Here is a 15,044-nt window from a genome sequence, read left to right on the forward strand (position 1 = left end):
AGAGCTTAGGACTGCATTCTGCTGCCTTACCACTCTGCACCACATGGGGCTCCTTAAAGAAGGCTATGAAGGGTCAAACATGAGGCTGGAGAAGGCAGGTCTGTGTTTGACACTCTCAGACGAATCTCACATTGCTCAGGTCTACCTGCTAATGGAAGACGACAGACTGGCGAAGATTTCATCAAAATTTGGCACCAAGTGGTAATATATGTGTAAGATCTCACCTTTGGTATATAATCACATCCCAGGAAGATTGCCAGTCCAACCAGCGATTCTCTGTCCAAACCCAGCCGGTCTTTAATGGCGGAGACTTCATAGCAGTCAACATGTGGATCCTGCAAGAAGGCAACCGCCAAATACATTACAGCCACTGGCCACAGATCACACCATAGACATATCAATGAAGCAGGTGAAATAATGGCTCCTAGTGAACAGGAAGTATATAGGCTTGCTTTCTATATACAATGAATGGCTGGTTTACTAGAGACCTGGCCCATTGGCACTACCCTGTATTAGAGCTGTGACCGCCGAGTGCAGTAAAATCATGTGAGCAAGTTCTCCGTGGATCAGTTTTAATGTAAATCCACATTAACCCTTTGGCATACTAGACGTAAGTGCAAGTTGCAGCGGAGAGTCTTGGATGCAACTAGCACCGGACAGCATATGGACAATGCCCAAGTGGTTCTCCACGTCCAAAGAAGTTCAAAGTACAGAAGTTGTCATCCAGGGGGAGATAAGCATGGGATAGTGCCTTCCCAAAGGGGTCTACTATCACGGCTGTATATTACACAACACTTCTGGATAAATAGAAGGAGACACGGACGTCTAAAAGGCACAGAAACTTGACCCAAAGTCTCATGTTCATGCACAACAATGCCTTGTCCCATACAGCGGCCATCACCCAGGGTAAACTGGTTACCCTGGGCTTGGAGATACTGGATCATTCTCATTGTTCACCTGATCTGGCCCTCTCGGACTAATATCCGTTATCTAATTCGAAGAAACATCTCAAGGAAACCAAGTTTGCCTCCATTTTTGATGCCATTGCAGCGGCTGATGCCTGGTTGGTTGCCCAACCAAAGGAATTCTATCTAGAAGGGTTGAAGAAGTTGTAACAACACAGTCAGAAGTACATTGATGTTCGAGAGGACGGTGTAAAATAACTATGAAATTTCATTGCTTTAGGTCAATTTTTTGTGGTCAAAGCCAAAGACTCATCAGCACGTCCTCATAGAGGAGACTGTCTGCCCACCACTGATACCCTAAGGAGCCCTTTCGTTCAGGGTATTTAAACCCCTTTGGCACCGCTATGGACAACTTTCTAAGCATCAGACCAGTTCTATCAATAACAGGGTCCCTAGCGGGTGTCAGACATCCCTTACTGTACGGGCAGGAAGATCGGTCTTCTTCATGAGCGATGCACCAGCACCACCTACTGGACAAAAAGCTCTGCAAAAAGTACCATTTGTCATTGGCGCAGTGAAGAGTCATATCAAAAACAATGTAAGAATACGGACTCGATACGGGGCGGTTTTGGATGATGGAGGTGGATTTCCAGGTGCGATTCTTTAGTTAAGCAACTCTTGGGAAAAGCCCTAAAGAGTAACAGCGGCCAGCGATTGGCTGCAGGGATCTTATTTCCGTGTTGAGAGGGACGAGGTAGAAGAGATCGGCGGGGAAGCAAGGGAGCGTCGGAATAGGAGAAGGGTGGGATGGAGAAGGCAAGGAGGACTTATTATGTTTTACACCCTTCTAAGCCTTTAAAGAAAAAAAAATGTAAAAAGTAATCATCCGGATATCCCCTTTAAGCAAATTCTGACGATGTGGCTAATGCCACATGAACCAGTTGTGCTCCACTGTTAGAGAGTAACCACAAGGGCCCTACTCACATGGGTGCATGTTAAATCCCCATTGCCCATATTGGTGTGTAATAGTAACAAAAAATAGGACATACTGCGTTGCGAGAGACTCGCAGTAAGCACACAATGACACTACGTACTTGCTGCGTGCCGCCAATCCCCATGCACTATCTTGGCATGTGCCAAGATGCACTATTTATTTTGTGCGAGTAAGGCTGGGCTCATACAAGCATATCAGTACAGCGTATTCTGTGCACAGGTCTAGCACGTGTGTAATACACTGTACCAATCTGCCACTCCGACATTCCACTTGGAATCAGCCCTGTGTGAACCCAGCCCACGCCAGAGACTAGCTGTTTCACATTACCAAAGGACTGGCGCCATCTAGTGTGCTCTTATTGTACTGCTAAAAGGGAATCCGGCACATTTTCCCCCACTTACCAATGCTAAGCGTAGATGGGGGAAGTATAGACAAACCCAAGCTTACATTTGTTCCAAGGCTTGTACCTCCGCGGCCCTGAAACATCCCATGCAGATTACACACAACCAGCTGGAGAGGGCGCCACATAGTAATCCCGAAAGTGCAGCGCACTTACCGTAGCCGAAATTCACAACATCTCCGGCCCAAGGGGCGCTCTGTGTTGCAGATACAGTATGTGCTAAACTACTTCATGACTGGCGCATGACCGTCTCCAGCTCAAGGCAGGGGTTGCAGAAGGAGGAGGAGCCAAGACAATTTCTAAAGAGTGAACCTCCAATCAGACTGTTTGTGCCTAATTAGCATATGGTGTAGGATGATTGTAAATGGCAATTTTGAGGCCATGGAGGTACAGACCATAAACCAAAAAGGTGTACTTGGGTTTGTCTACATTTTGCGATCTACAGCTAGTATTCGCAGGTGATGAAAAATGTGACTGATGAATCCCTTTAACATCTTAGTTTGCCCGGGCAGTTTAGGTACAGAAAAAAAAAAAAACAAACAGAAAAAAACACTAAATGTATTAACTGCTAAAATAAAAGAATTGAAAAAAATCCCAAAAAACTATTAAAATGGGGCATTATTTATTCAGCTCTGCAAATGCCTTACAAAAAAAAAACAAAACACCGGGCCAGAATTAATTTTTTTGTCACTTCACCTCCCAAAAAAAAAAAAAATGTAAACGACAATAAACTCGTATGAGCCTCAATATGGTACCAGTTAAAACTACAAGTCATCCTGCACATAAAACCCCAAGCCTTCACACACTGAGGAAAAATATAGAAAAGCTGTGGGTTGTCATATTCTAAGTGTTGTGCAAAACCACAAACTCCTGCGTGTGGTCGGCATTACCGTAATCGTACCGCTGCTCGTATTCACTTCAATAACAGCTACGCAAGCAGCGCTGGGCTGTTCCCGACAGGTGGTAGCAAACAGAGGGGCGGGTTATCTCATCTCAGCTATGAGAAGCAAAGATGGGCGAGCTACAGCGCGGAATTCGAACGGTTTAAAAATAAAATATTACCCGGTTCATGCGCTAATATGCTCCGTAACAGCGAGTGGATTTAAGCGTGCGCCAGTTTATTTTAGCCCTTAGCTAGATGCTTTACAGCAGCCTCATTCACACAATAGACAGGAGAGACCCAGTGACTTGTATGGAGACTGTTCTAGACCTGCTCTGTGACCGCTGCAGGGGTTATTGTGCAGGGAGGGGAGTAGATGGTCCCAGCTTATACCTATTGTAAATGGCGGACTCTGTCATCTACATATAGGAGTTACCTCTGTGTGTAATCGTTTCTCTGATATTAGTGAGGTGACTGCTGAAAAACTTCCTCTACAGAAGTGACAGACTAGTATTAGGCTCTCTGATCAGTGTGAAAAATGATTTACGAACAGATACAGAAAAAAAAAATTATATGTATATAAAGTCTACTAAATATAGATTGTGACCAAAAACGTAGAAATAGCAAAACACAATAAAAAAAAAAAAAGAAAATCTTTAAAAATATGTTATAAAATAGTCATTTTCTAATGGCACATTCCTTTTAACCCTTTCGAATCCACTGTCTGACCTCTGAAGACATTATGATTTGAGGCTGTACAGCTCGGACGTTACAAGACATCCGTCGGGGTTCTCTTACTGTATATTGCCAGCCTCTCTGCTGTCGGAGCCTAACCAAAGTGTCACCTCATGCAGTACTGGCTTTAGCCAGCAGATAGCGCCATTGTATAACGGCAGAAAAAGAGTAAGCCCCCTAGGAAAACCAGGATACAAATTGGATTGAAAAGGGTTAAGGCCTAAACTGTCCTGGTCGCTTAATAGAAACGTTCTGCTTTATTGCATCATACCCCTGTGTAAATATTGGAGCCCTCCTTGTCTATATGTAAGATGCTGGAGATGACGCGGTTTATTCATCTGACCGTCTCCTCACCGGCTGCGCACACTTCTGCACAAGCAGTGAACAGCAGCTGAATGTATCCAGTAGAGGCACAGGAGACTATCTCCTGTGTCCATGGATGAAGTGCCTAGCGCCTGCCAGAAGTGGAGGCAACCCCTGCCAGCGAGGGTGTGATATAAGAACCCATTGTGCCTCACATTAGTGGACGAAGTGGTCCTTCACATACAGTAATTGAGTACCCTTGGTCTATGCTATTGCATTAGTAGGGGAAGACTCATGGCAGCCAATACCCTAGATCATGAGTATGGAAGAGTCTCCAGTGAGACGCTTGACATCTCAGCTCTCACCTTCACATTCATAGTGAAATTCCTGTACACAGTCCGAGCTCCATAGAGAAAGACATCGCCATCGTTGGTGATGCATCCATCCACATAGCCATTTGCATCAAGGTATGCACACATTGCTTCTGCTTCTCCGGCGGCTTGAACCCATGGCACCCCCAAGCAATCCAACATGCGGAGGCACTGTGGAGAAAAAGCCAAATTTGATATTTTTGTTATGACTTTATGAAGATCGAAGTGGGATTACTCTGGCTACCATTATGGAGACAGGAAGGATTTTTTTTCCCCCTCCAAATCAGCTAAATTGGCTCGTTTTTTTTTGGCCTTCCTCTGGACCAACAAAAGGGGGGGGGGGGGGAGGGTTGAAATAGGATGAACTCGATTGGACATGGTCTTCATTCAGCCTAACATACTATGTTACTATGTGACCCCCATCATCAGGATTCATTCTTTAGGAGATATTACATTAAATTAGATGGTGTCCAAGTCAGTGGGTATCTCTGCAATAGATAGATGCCCCAGATTAAAGGTCACGCATCCGCGGCATGGCCCTAGCTACGGCATGGCCCTGGTTATGGCCACGCATCCGGGGTATGCACATGCACTTGACAGACACAAGGGGTGCCCAGTGAATAACTAATGTGGCCATATATTGTTCAGAGAATGCACCATAAAGTATAGTTGTACATTAGCCACTATATAATAGCTATAGAAAATAATGCCATAATATACAAATAAATAATGCCGCTATGCAGTACAGACATAACATGCCCCTATTAGCAGCAGCAGTGCCGCCAATGACCTCAGAATACCACCAATAGTGCCACCATGACAGTAGGGATTCTGCTATAAACTGTGCCACCTAAATGCTACCCTCTACAGTAGTGCCAGCAGAATGTCCCCTATAAATAATGGCAGTTGAGTGTAACCCATAATATTAGCCCCAGTGCTCCCAATAAACCGTAGCGCTAGCAGAGTGCCCCATGAACAGCGCCAGCTAAGTGCGATCCATACAGAACAGTGCAGCATTGCGCACTCTGTGCTGATCTTGGGTAGTATAATAGTGAATGGGTACATACGCCACCTAACAGAGAAAACATGACACCATGAAGATTGTCGGAGTATTATGCAATTTTCTGGAGATGCAAATTGATGCAATTTCGGATGGTCTTTAGATCGCAATGCCGCAGAAACTCAATGAGATGTGTTGTGGGTCAAATGTTGAGAAGGTGCTCTGGAGAATGAAACGCGCATCATGGTAGCGGGACTGGAGCACCGAGATGAACGTCGCAACGTACAGATCATGCTGTAGCGGCTCCATGAACGATAACTGCCAACATTTGGAGTGTTCGGACACATTTAAATAATCCAATTGCGGCGATGACAGTTTCTCCAAGACTAGTTGATAGAGGCTACTCAAGCCATCCGTTGGGAAGACTGCTCATCATACCGCACCATCGTCATGGATGCTTGCAGTGGTGTCGCTCCAGAGCTACCTGCACCGTGTGGTGTTGAGCATCAAATTAAGATTCTGTCTCCATAGTGATGATCACTGAGCGAGGGTTTGGAGGTGACGGGCTGATCTGCCTTTTTGGAGCTGCACCCAGCTTGTTAACGTGAAATCATCGTTTGGTATGCCATCAACAGCTGATGAGCCCTAGTCTATGTCGGGCACACTGATGGCACTACGATGATAAGTTTTGTCAGTCTGTTGCACTACCATATCATCGAATGGACGCCGAGTGAATGGGCTCCAGCAGCTTTGTAATGTGGACTATGGTTAATACCAAACGATAGTATTCTAGCACTCACCTAATCGATGCCACATCATGTTAATGAATGCATCGCCCAACATGGTGCCCCACTGCTTACCAATCATGCGGGTTATTGGGAACCAGTGGAGGCGAAGTTCTTCAAAATTAAAATTGATGGTTCAAAATGTAATTTTCTGTGTGTTGAGTTTCATCTCATTACAAAGTTTCTTTACGGTGCAACATTTTCTCTTTGAGGCGATGAACAACCCTAGGGAATTCTGTTCATAAACGTCTAGGATCTATATCAGTGTTCCCCAACTCCAGTCCTCAGGGACCGCCAACAGCTCATGTTTTCAGGATTTCCTCAGTGTTGCACAGGTGATGTAATTATTGTTGGTGCCTCAGATATTGCCACAGGTGTTCTTACCATAGGAAATCCTGAAAACATGACCTGTTGGTGGTCCCTGAGGACTGGAGTTGGGGACCCCTGATCTAGAGGAATCACGGACTTCGATGAGCACATATATTGCATTCACCTCTTTCAAAACGGACTTGAAGTAAGACCGCCCAGGTCTTGCAGGGACTGTTTTCTTTGTGGCTCCGTACCTCAATGCATTCCTCTTGTTCATGGTGTCTGCTTTAACTTTCGGCGCTTGACCCTCCGTTACAAATACCAGTTTCACACCCATCAAATTCAAAGACGAGACGCGAAAGAAAAGGTTCCTTGGAAAAACACAAAAAAAAAAAAGTAAGTAATAAGGGATGGGGTGAAATGACAGAAAACACTAAGGGGGATGGAGAGAGGAGAGTATTCCATGTCGAATCAGTGTTACAATTTCCACCTTGTGAACACATCCTAAAGGGGCTTTCAAATAGAACAATTAGTGTTCAAAGTGAGAGAGAACTGTTCAAGCGAATGACCAAACAAGAATCGGTCACTTTTTGCTAGTCCATTTTATGCAGGCATAAAAATTATCGCTGGTCTATACCATGTTTCTCCGAAAATAAGACCATGTCTTATATTAATTTTTGCCCCAAAACAGGCACTAGGTCCTTTTTTCGGGGGAAGTTTTATTATACTTGCCTAGCAGGCTCGGTCCACGTCCCTCCCACTGCTCTCCGGAGCTCCGGAAGGCTTCCTGCAGTACTTGGCCACTCACAGATCGCTTCCTGGTTACGGGATTCATAAATCCCACCTTCAGGAAGTGACGGCTGATTGGTTTTATAGCGCTGCCCAGCACTGCTTGTGAACCAATCACAGCCATAGCGTTATGGAGGCAGGATTTATGAATTAGCTGAGCCGTGGCATTGATTGGCCAATTCATAAATCTCGCTTCCACAACGCAATGGCTGTGGTTCTCGAGTGCTGCTCAGCCGATCGATGCAGCGCTGGATGAACCAGTCACAGCTATCGCGTTGGTTCATCGGGCAATGCATTGTTTCTTGAGCGCTGCTCAGCCAATCAGAGCCATCGCTTTCTGGAAGCGATCTTCTATGAGTGGCCGAAAACTACAGGAAGCCTGTCAGAGCTCCAGAGGGCAATGGGAGGGACACGGACTGAGCCTGCTAGGTAATGTATTCCTTTTTTTTTTCTTTTTTATGTAACGCAGCCATGGCTTACTTTTGAGGTAGGGCTTATATTTCAAGCCTCCTCGAAAATCCCAAAATATTAGGGTAGGGCTTATTTTCGGGGAAACAGGGTAGTTTGGTTGAAAAGCTGATTGTTCAGTCCTTCTCATTCACTGTATAAGGCTTCTTTCACACGAACGTTTTATTGCAGATATTTTGTCGCGATAAAACCCCCATTAAAAATCGCGACCAGCTGAAGCATTGAATTCCAATGCATCCGTTCAGATGGGCGATTTTCCGGTGTTTAAGATCAGCTGGAAAAGTTAGCGCATACGGTGCGCATTCCGGCCGCCCGCTTTTACGCGCATCCGGAAAAGATAGGACTTGTCCTATCTTTTTTCAGAACGCGTAGCCGGTTCCCATAGACTCCTATGAGAGCCGTCAGAAAAAGGGAGGGGGAGGGAGTTTAGCAGCGGCTCGCATTGCTAAAGTTCCTCCTCTTGCTGGCTGCTCCCATAGGCTGGGGAGGGAGGTGGAGGTAGTTTAGCCCGACTCGTGCTGCTAGAGTCCGTCCCCCTCCCAGCAGCTCCTATAGGCTTCTATTGCCGCAATCAGTCAGCAAAGGGAGGGGCACTAAAGTCTATTCCCCTCCGGCCGATGGAATTCCGGGGTGCGGCGTATTTACACCGCAGCCCTGCTGTCTGAATGGGCGAGAAAACGGAGATTTAACCACGACTTGGGTGCGGCTTTCTCTCATCCATGCGACTGCGTGAAAGAGCCCTAAGGCTGAGCGACTAAACAGCCTGCGAGAGCAACAACGTCACTTACTCAAGAATCAGTTCATCCTAAAGGACCCTTAGGCTTCTAGATCTTTAGACACTCACCTGAGATGAGGTTTAGTTACAACCCCGATCATCTGCTTAACGGACTGCGCTTCACAAACCCAAATACTCAAATCCACGGCGAGAGTCTTCCCGCTGAGACTTTGTAACGAGACGTGCTTCTTGACCGGCTCCAGAATCTGCCACAGCTCGTGGACCCCCATTGTGCTCGGCTACGTTCACACAGAGACCCCTAAACATAAAGGGCAAGAAGTATCACACTTTGAACCGCAACTCATTTCACCCCACTTAAAGGGGTTATACCAAAATTATAAGTTATCCGTCATCCACAGGCATTTCCATCAGCCCCATTGAAACCAATGGAGTGCCAACTGCGCATGTTCAGCCAACATTCCATTTATTGTGATGTCACTACGGGGTGAGAAATGACCCCCACAAGGACAGGCAAAGGGGGATATTAGACCCCTGCTCTTGAAATCGACAGGGATCTCAGAAGCAATCAGCAAGTTATCCTCTATTCTGTCGATAAAGGAAAACTTGTCACCTTGGTACAACCCCTTCAATGTTTAAAAGTTTTTCAGTATATTAAATATTACCATTACAAAGATACAAGTCATCCCGCAAAAAAACAACAAGCCCTCGGACAGATCTGTTCACAGAAAAATTAAAAAGTTGCGGTTTATATATAACAATGGTCTTAGAGGGGTTAATGTTTCTACAATGGGTGTGTGTGGGGGTGTTGCAAATAAAAAAAAAAATTAAAAAAAAGTTACAGGTCTCAATGATGGAAAGCAATTTTTGTTTCCAAAATGTTTTGGCAATTTTTCTTTCTTAATGTTTTTCTTAAAAAAAAAAAAAATTAACGAAATTTGGTATTACAGTAATCATACTGACCTACAGAACCAAGTCCATGTCATTTTTACTGCACTGTGAACACTGCAAAAACCAACAACCCCCCCAAATAGCATAACCGCATTTTTATTTTCTAATTTCTCCCCACTTAAAAATGTTGTGAAAGTTTTTCCATACTGGTAGCATTAAAAAAAAAAAAAAAAAGCCCTCGTATGGCTATGTCAAAGGAGAAAAAAAAACCTGATGATATGGCTCTTTGAACGGGGGATGAGAAAAATAAAGACAAAAACAAAGCCCTCTGCTCCTGACAGGAGTTCTAGAGTAACCGGACTTTTTATTAAAAAAAAAAAAAAGTATAGAATGGGCAATTATAAGCATTTTTACAAGATGTTTAATTGGCCTATTCTGTACATTCTGCATAGAAAACCCCTATTTAGATGGAAATCACTGCTAGAGAAATCAGTCTGCAGCTCACTGCATAGCCGAGCAGGGAGCTCCCGTCTGACTGTTCTCTCTAGTGAGTGCAGGCGCAGCAGGTGTCCATATTATAACATAGGCTTTATATTTCATTGGTTCACATACCTAGAGCTGTTCTAGACCTGCCCTGCCTCCTGCTGATCTGACCCCCCACTGTGTAAGCAGAAGGCATTCTGTGCCTACAGCTTCTCCTCTTCATAGCACGCCGTTCCCAGCGCACTCTCATCAGATTGTAACATACATCGCATGCACTGACAGTGCATGGGATCCAGCATGGACACTGAAGAGGAGAAGCTGTCAGCACAGAACAGCTTCTCCTAAGGCCAGCCATAGACGAGAGTGTTGCATCCAATACGCTTGTCTGTAGCCGGCCTTACACATTTATGGGGTACAGGTGAGAGGAAGCAGAACAGTACTGCGTTCACACCTGGCGTTTTTTGCTACACTTTTGAACCACAGCAAAAAAAAAAAAAAAAACTGTAACATAAATGCAGCCTAATTTCAAAAAAGCGCGGGACAGATCATTAGGGTGCGGGAGGCAGAATAGTTCTAAGGTAAAACAGCTCTATGCATGAAAACCAATGAAATATAAAGCAGACTAAGGGTACGTTTACATGCCACTGATTGGTTGCCGATTTTGGCGCAAATCTGCAGCAGTTTTCGCCCTTCCAATTGAAAGAGTGAAATCTGCTACAAATCGCCATCAAAATCAGCAACATATAGACATACCCTTAAAGGGGGTTTGTCGCTACAAACAGAAACTTCTCTGACAGGCTCGACATAAAATAATTTAAAAAATAAAATAAAAAAAGACTATACTCCCCTCTCTTCAGCCGCTGGAGCCACAGCTGAGCAACTCCCAGTGTGTACGTCCAGCAGAAGTCAGGTGACTGCTACGGCCAATCAGAGGCTGCAAGCATTACGATCCCGAACCTCTAGCGCCCAGGATATGAGCGTTGATACAAGTTCAGGACGGGTTGCTGCGGCCTATTCTGTACATTTTAGGAAAAAAAAATTAAAATGCGGTTACACTTTCAGAGCCTCCTTCAGACGGGCAGACTTTAGCAGACTTTACCTCCGCTGTTGGTCTGTTTTGCGGACCGTATTAAGGAGCTCATGTGAATCTCTGTATCTATTCACATCTGTATTCTTCGCGGCTGTTTTTTATTTCTTTTTTTGGCGTTTGTGCCTCCGTATTTGTAGCCTCTCTTTTATTGGGTGAATACGGATCGGTATTTGCCCAGTAGAATATAAAATATACGGAGGACCAAAGATCAAATAGCGATGAAACACTGATGACGTACGGTTGTGGTGTCATCTGTGACCCGTCCGCATTACAATACGCTCGACTGACACTGGCCTGATTCTAGTAACCTGACTATGTTAGGGAATTGCTACCCAGGGAGTTTCCTAAGATAGACCCCTCCCCCAGGGGAGGAGCTTCACTTACCGTCCAGGATGGATGCAAGATTGGATCTAGATCTTTAGCGTGCATTCACATGGGCGTATGCGTATTTCGGTCTGTGAATACGCTTTTCTGCCTCACTGCAGTCTTTTTACTTGCCCAAATACGCAGCGTATTTACTGCTGCAAAATGGAAAACACAAAATCGCATTGGTTTACTGCATATTTCATACATATTTACACACGCCCATTGATTGCAAGGGATCCAACCCAATGAAATCAATGGGTTCTATTCACTGCATATTGTGGACGTAATATGCTGCACAAATACGCTTGTGTGAATGACCCCTATAGTTAATCGAATGTTGCATTCCTGTGTAATCAAATATGTAAATCAGCCTCATCAGCACTTATTAACCCACTCATCCCCTGCATATATATATATATATATACATACACGCTACATGTCAATGTTTGTAAATCATATGGCTTTCGCTCCTACACATCTTCTCAGCTACATCATGATCTCACCTACAGATGACAGTGTGAGCCCTAAAACCGTCCCCAGCCCTTCCCCGGCATTGTCATCACTGTCGACAGCGCGATTCCCGCCATACTAATTTAAATCGTAAAACGGCTTCACTTCCGGCTACAGAACTTGACGGAAGTGACGTAAGGTGAAACCGCTCTATTAGATTCCGTGGCTGCAGTCACATGACAGAAGTGACGTAATGTGAAACAGCTCTATTAGATTCCATGGCTGCAGTTCCTGCAGATATAGAAGGTCTCCTTACAGCCGGGACTGTGCAGACCATAGTGGTACATGTATACTGATCAGAGACCCTTGTATCACACAGTCAAGTGAAGTATATGGTGCGATATTTAGAAATATATATGTATGGATACATTGAGAGAATAGGATGAGTATATATATATATACTCATCATATATATATATATATTTGTATATATATACTCATATATATACACAAATAAATATGTATATATACATAAATCTATGTGTGTGTGTGTATATATAATATATATATATATATATATATATATATATATATATACACACACACACATATATATATATACATATATATATATATATATATATATATATATACACACACACACATATATATATATATGTGTGTGTGTATATGTAGCTCACCACCTGTGTGAGCCCTCTATCGCCACATATGGGCAGAGAATGTGCATTGTGCGGTCATGCGCAGTGTGACTTGTTTCTTTTTTTTGTTTTTATTCCCTGCTCGTTTTTTATAGCGGCGTTCGTATCGTCACTCATACGCAATATACGGCGTATGGGCATCTTTGCATACTGTACCCATAGAAAAGTAAAGGGCTGTCCCTGTGTGATACGCGGTAAAATAGAGCTTGCTGCCATCTTTTTCACGCGCCAATCTCCCCGCAGTCTTTGCACACTAATGTGAATGGATGAATGAAAAGCCACATACCTTCATTGATTTCATTCACCGCGTGTCACACGGCCGTGCACCGCGTGTGTAATGCTCTTGTGAATGAGCCCTGACAATGTTCTTCCAGGGCATGTGTATTTACTGGGTGAGAATTGTTACAACGATCGGCATACGGCCCGCGGCGGTATCATATGAGCACTCAGTTTGTCATCGCTCCGGGGTGTATTCTCAAGAACGATTTTCACACGCAAGGTGTTTTCGCTTGCGAGACGTGTGGACCTGGCACGTGAAAAGAGCCCATTAATTCCAGTAGGGTAATTCACACAGGTTATTCTCTTCAGCCGGTAATCAGAGATTTAAAAATGGCGGCCTGTCCTATTCTTGGGGGATTCTTGTTCAAGAATTGCCCCTTCTTTCCTATGAGAGTCGGAAAAAAAACTCATCGCAGTCGCATGCCACTTTTTTTTTACCATGCTAGGGGTGCGTTCACACGTAGCAGAAATGCCGCAGCAGAAAAATATACGCAGCACTTCCACAAAAGGAACCATTTACATGGAGTTTGACTCGACATGTCTGCAGCGCTCCTCCTCGCCAATTCTTCGCACTCTCAGCGCAATATTTCACCCAGCCGATTTCGAGTCACAATCTGCACTAACGGATGTTTTGGCTGCGAAATTTTTGCCGCTGAGGTAATTAAACAGAATCGCCGTCCTGTGTGAATATTCTCTTAGGCTGACTATCAATGGGCGTTGCGATATCCCGCGGTGGATCTTCGCCATGGGAAATGCTGCCGGGGAGCAGGAGCCATCTGACGGATCTCTGTGGTGGGCCTTTCTGATAGATAGGCTCACCGCGGAGAATCGCGGCAAATCGCAGCGTGCTGAGATTTGCCAGCCGCGAGCAGAGAATCACTATGATTCTCCACTCGGGACAGGGTGGCTGCGCTTTCCATAGCCGGATTATCGCCGGTGAAAAATTGCCGGTGGACAGGAGCCCTTAAAGGAACACTCTCATTAATGTTGTTGATGCATTATGTAGTTATCCCCCCAGTATATATAAGTGACTCTTGGATAGTTATTCTTTTCTGTCTGAGACTCCTCAGATGGTCATGTGATGTTAGATATGACAAGCTCATATTTACTTGGGGTTATGTATTCATTTCCTAGTCAATTTCTGAGTCTGTGTGATGCTGTTACATGGATCTACCGCAGAAACTGCCTAGAGGAGGGAGACAGACACTCCTATCACAATTACTGATGATGATTGGAGGCTCCTGTCAGACAGGTATAATAGAGGAGATGACAGCTCATTCTCTTGGCTGTATACTTATGTAGCTTATTTAGGTGACTATAGTAAAAAATAATAATTAAACTGTCCCCCCAGCAGGCAGAAACGGTATAGCCTCTAGCTAGTGCTGATGCATCATGGGATTGATGTGAAACTCAAAGCAAAAAAATCCCACTCTGTGGGCTTAAACGCACGGGCACATATGCTAATACGCTGGTTGCTACAAAGCATATTATCACATCAATTGTTTTTTTTTTTTGACTATGCAAACTCCGCGCTATAGGAAGTCCTATCTTTTCTCACGCGTAGTATTAACACGCGAGAATCCTGATAGGGAAAAGCGGGATTCTGGTTTTGTTTCGTCTCGTTATGTGGCCGCATAATGGGAGAAAAACGCTCCCATCTGTGTAAGCACTGAAGATGGTGCCTGATAAGCATCAGACAGGGGGCTGCACTGCAGGGAAGTGCCTGCAATACACAGAGGAGACCTCCAGAGTGCAGGGACGAAAAAATGTGTTTTCGCCGGAGTGACCCTTTAAAGGAAGTCTGTCAACTAATTTTAGTGATACGAGCAGATTGTATCACTAAAATAAGGGCGGTCCACCTTTGTCTCGTTTTCTTCCTATTGCCTGAAAACTGCCCCATTCCATCCTTCGTAGCGCCCTGCGTTCCTCCGCAATGCGCATGCACTGCTCTGAGCGATCAGGCACGTATATGGTGACATCAGTGCGGCTGAGAAGCAGTCACCGCCCATGCGCCTGATCGTTCAGAACGGCGCTTGCCCATTGTGATGGAACGCAGGACATCTCCAGCGAGCAGAGCTGGCGAACTCACCAAGG

General features: G+C 44.7%; 1 protein-coding gene across 1 annotated transcript in view; it reads right to left on the reverse strand.

Annotated features, from left to right (window-relative positions):
• Positions 1-12,086, reverse strand: part of GEN1 (GEN1 Holliday junction 5' flap endonuclease) — a 41,842-nt gene extending 29,756 nt beyond the window's left edge. Inside the window, exons 1-6 of the mRNA XM_066596982.1 lie at positions 12,006-12,086; positions 11,521-11,657; positions 8,784-8,973; positions 6,867-7,053; positions 4,583-4,759; positions 225-335 (exon numbers count right to left, since the gene is read on the reverse strand). Coding sequence (XP_066453079.1) covers positions 225-335; positions 4,583-4,759; positions 6,867-7,053; positions 8,784-8,944 — 636 coding nt within the window. The 5' untranslated portion in view covers positions 8,945-8,973; positions 11,521-11,657; positions 12,006-12,086. The remainder of the gene's footprint in view (positions 1-224; positions 336-4,582; positions 4,760-6,866; positions 7,054-8,783; positions 8,974-11,520; positions 11,658-12,005) is intronic.
• Between the last annotated feature and the right edge of the window lie 2,958 nt (positions 12,087-15,044).

Source organism: Eleutherodactylus coqui, chromosome 1 (genome assembly GCF_035609145.1).
Source record: "Eleutherodactylus coqui strain aEleCoq1 chromosome 1, aEleCoq1.hap1, whole genome shotgun sequence".
Lineage (NCBI taxonomy): Eukaryota > Metazoa > Chordata > Amphibia > Anura > Eleutherodactylidae > Eleutherodactylus > Eleutherodactylus coqui.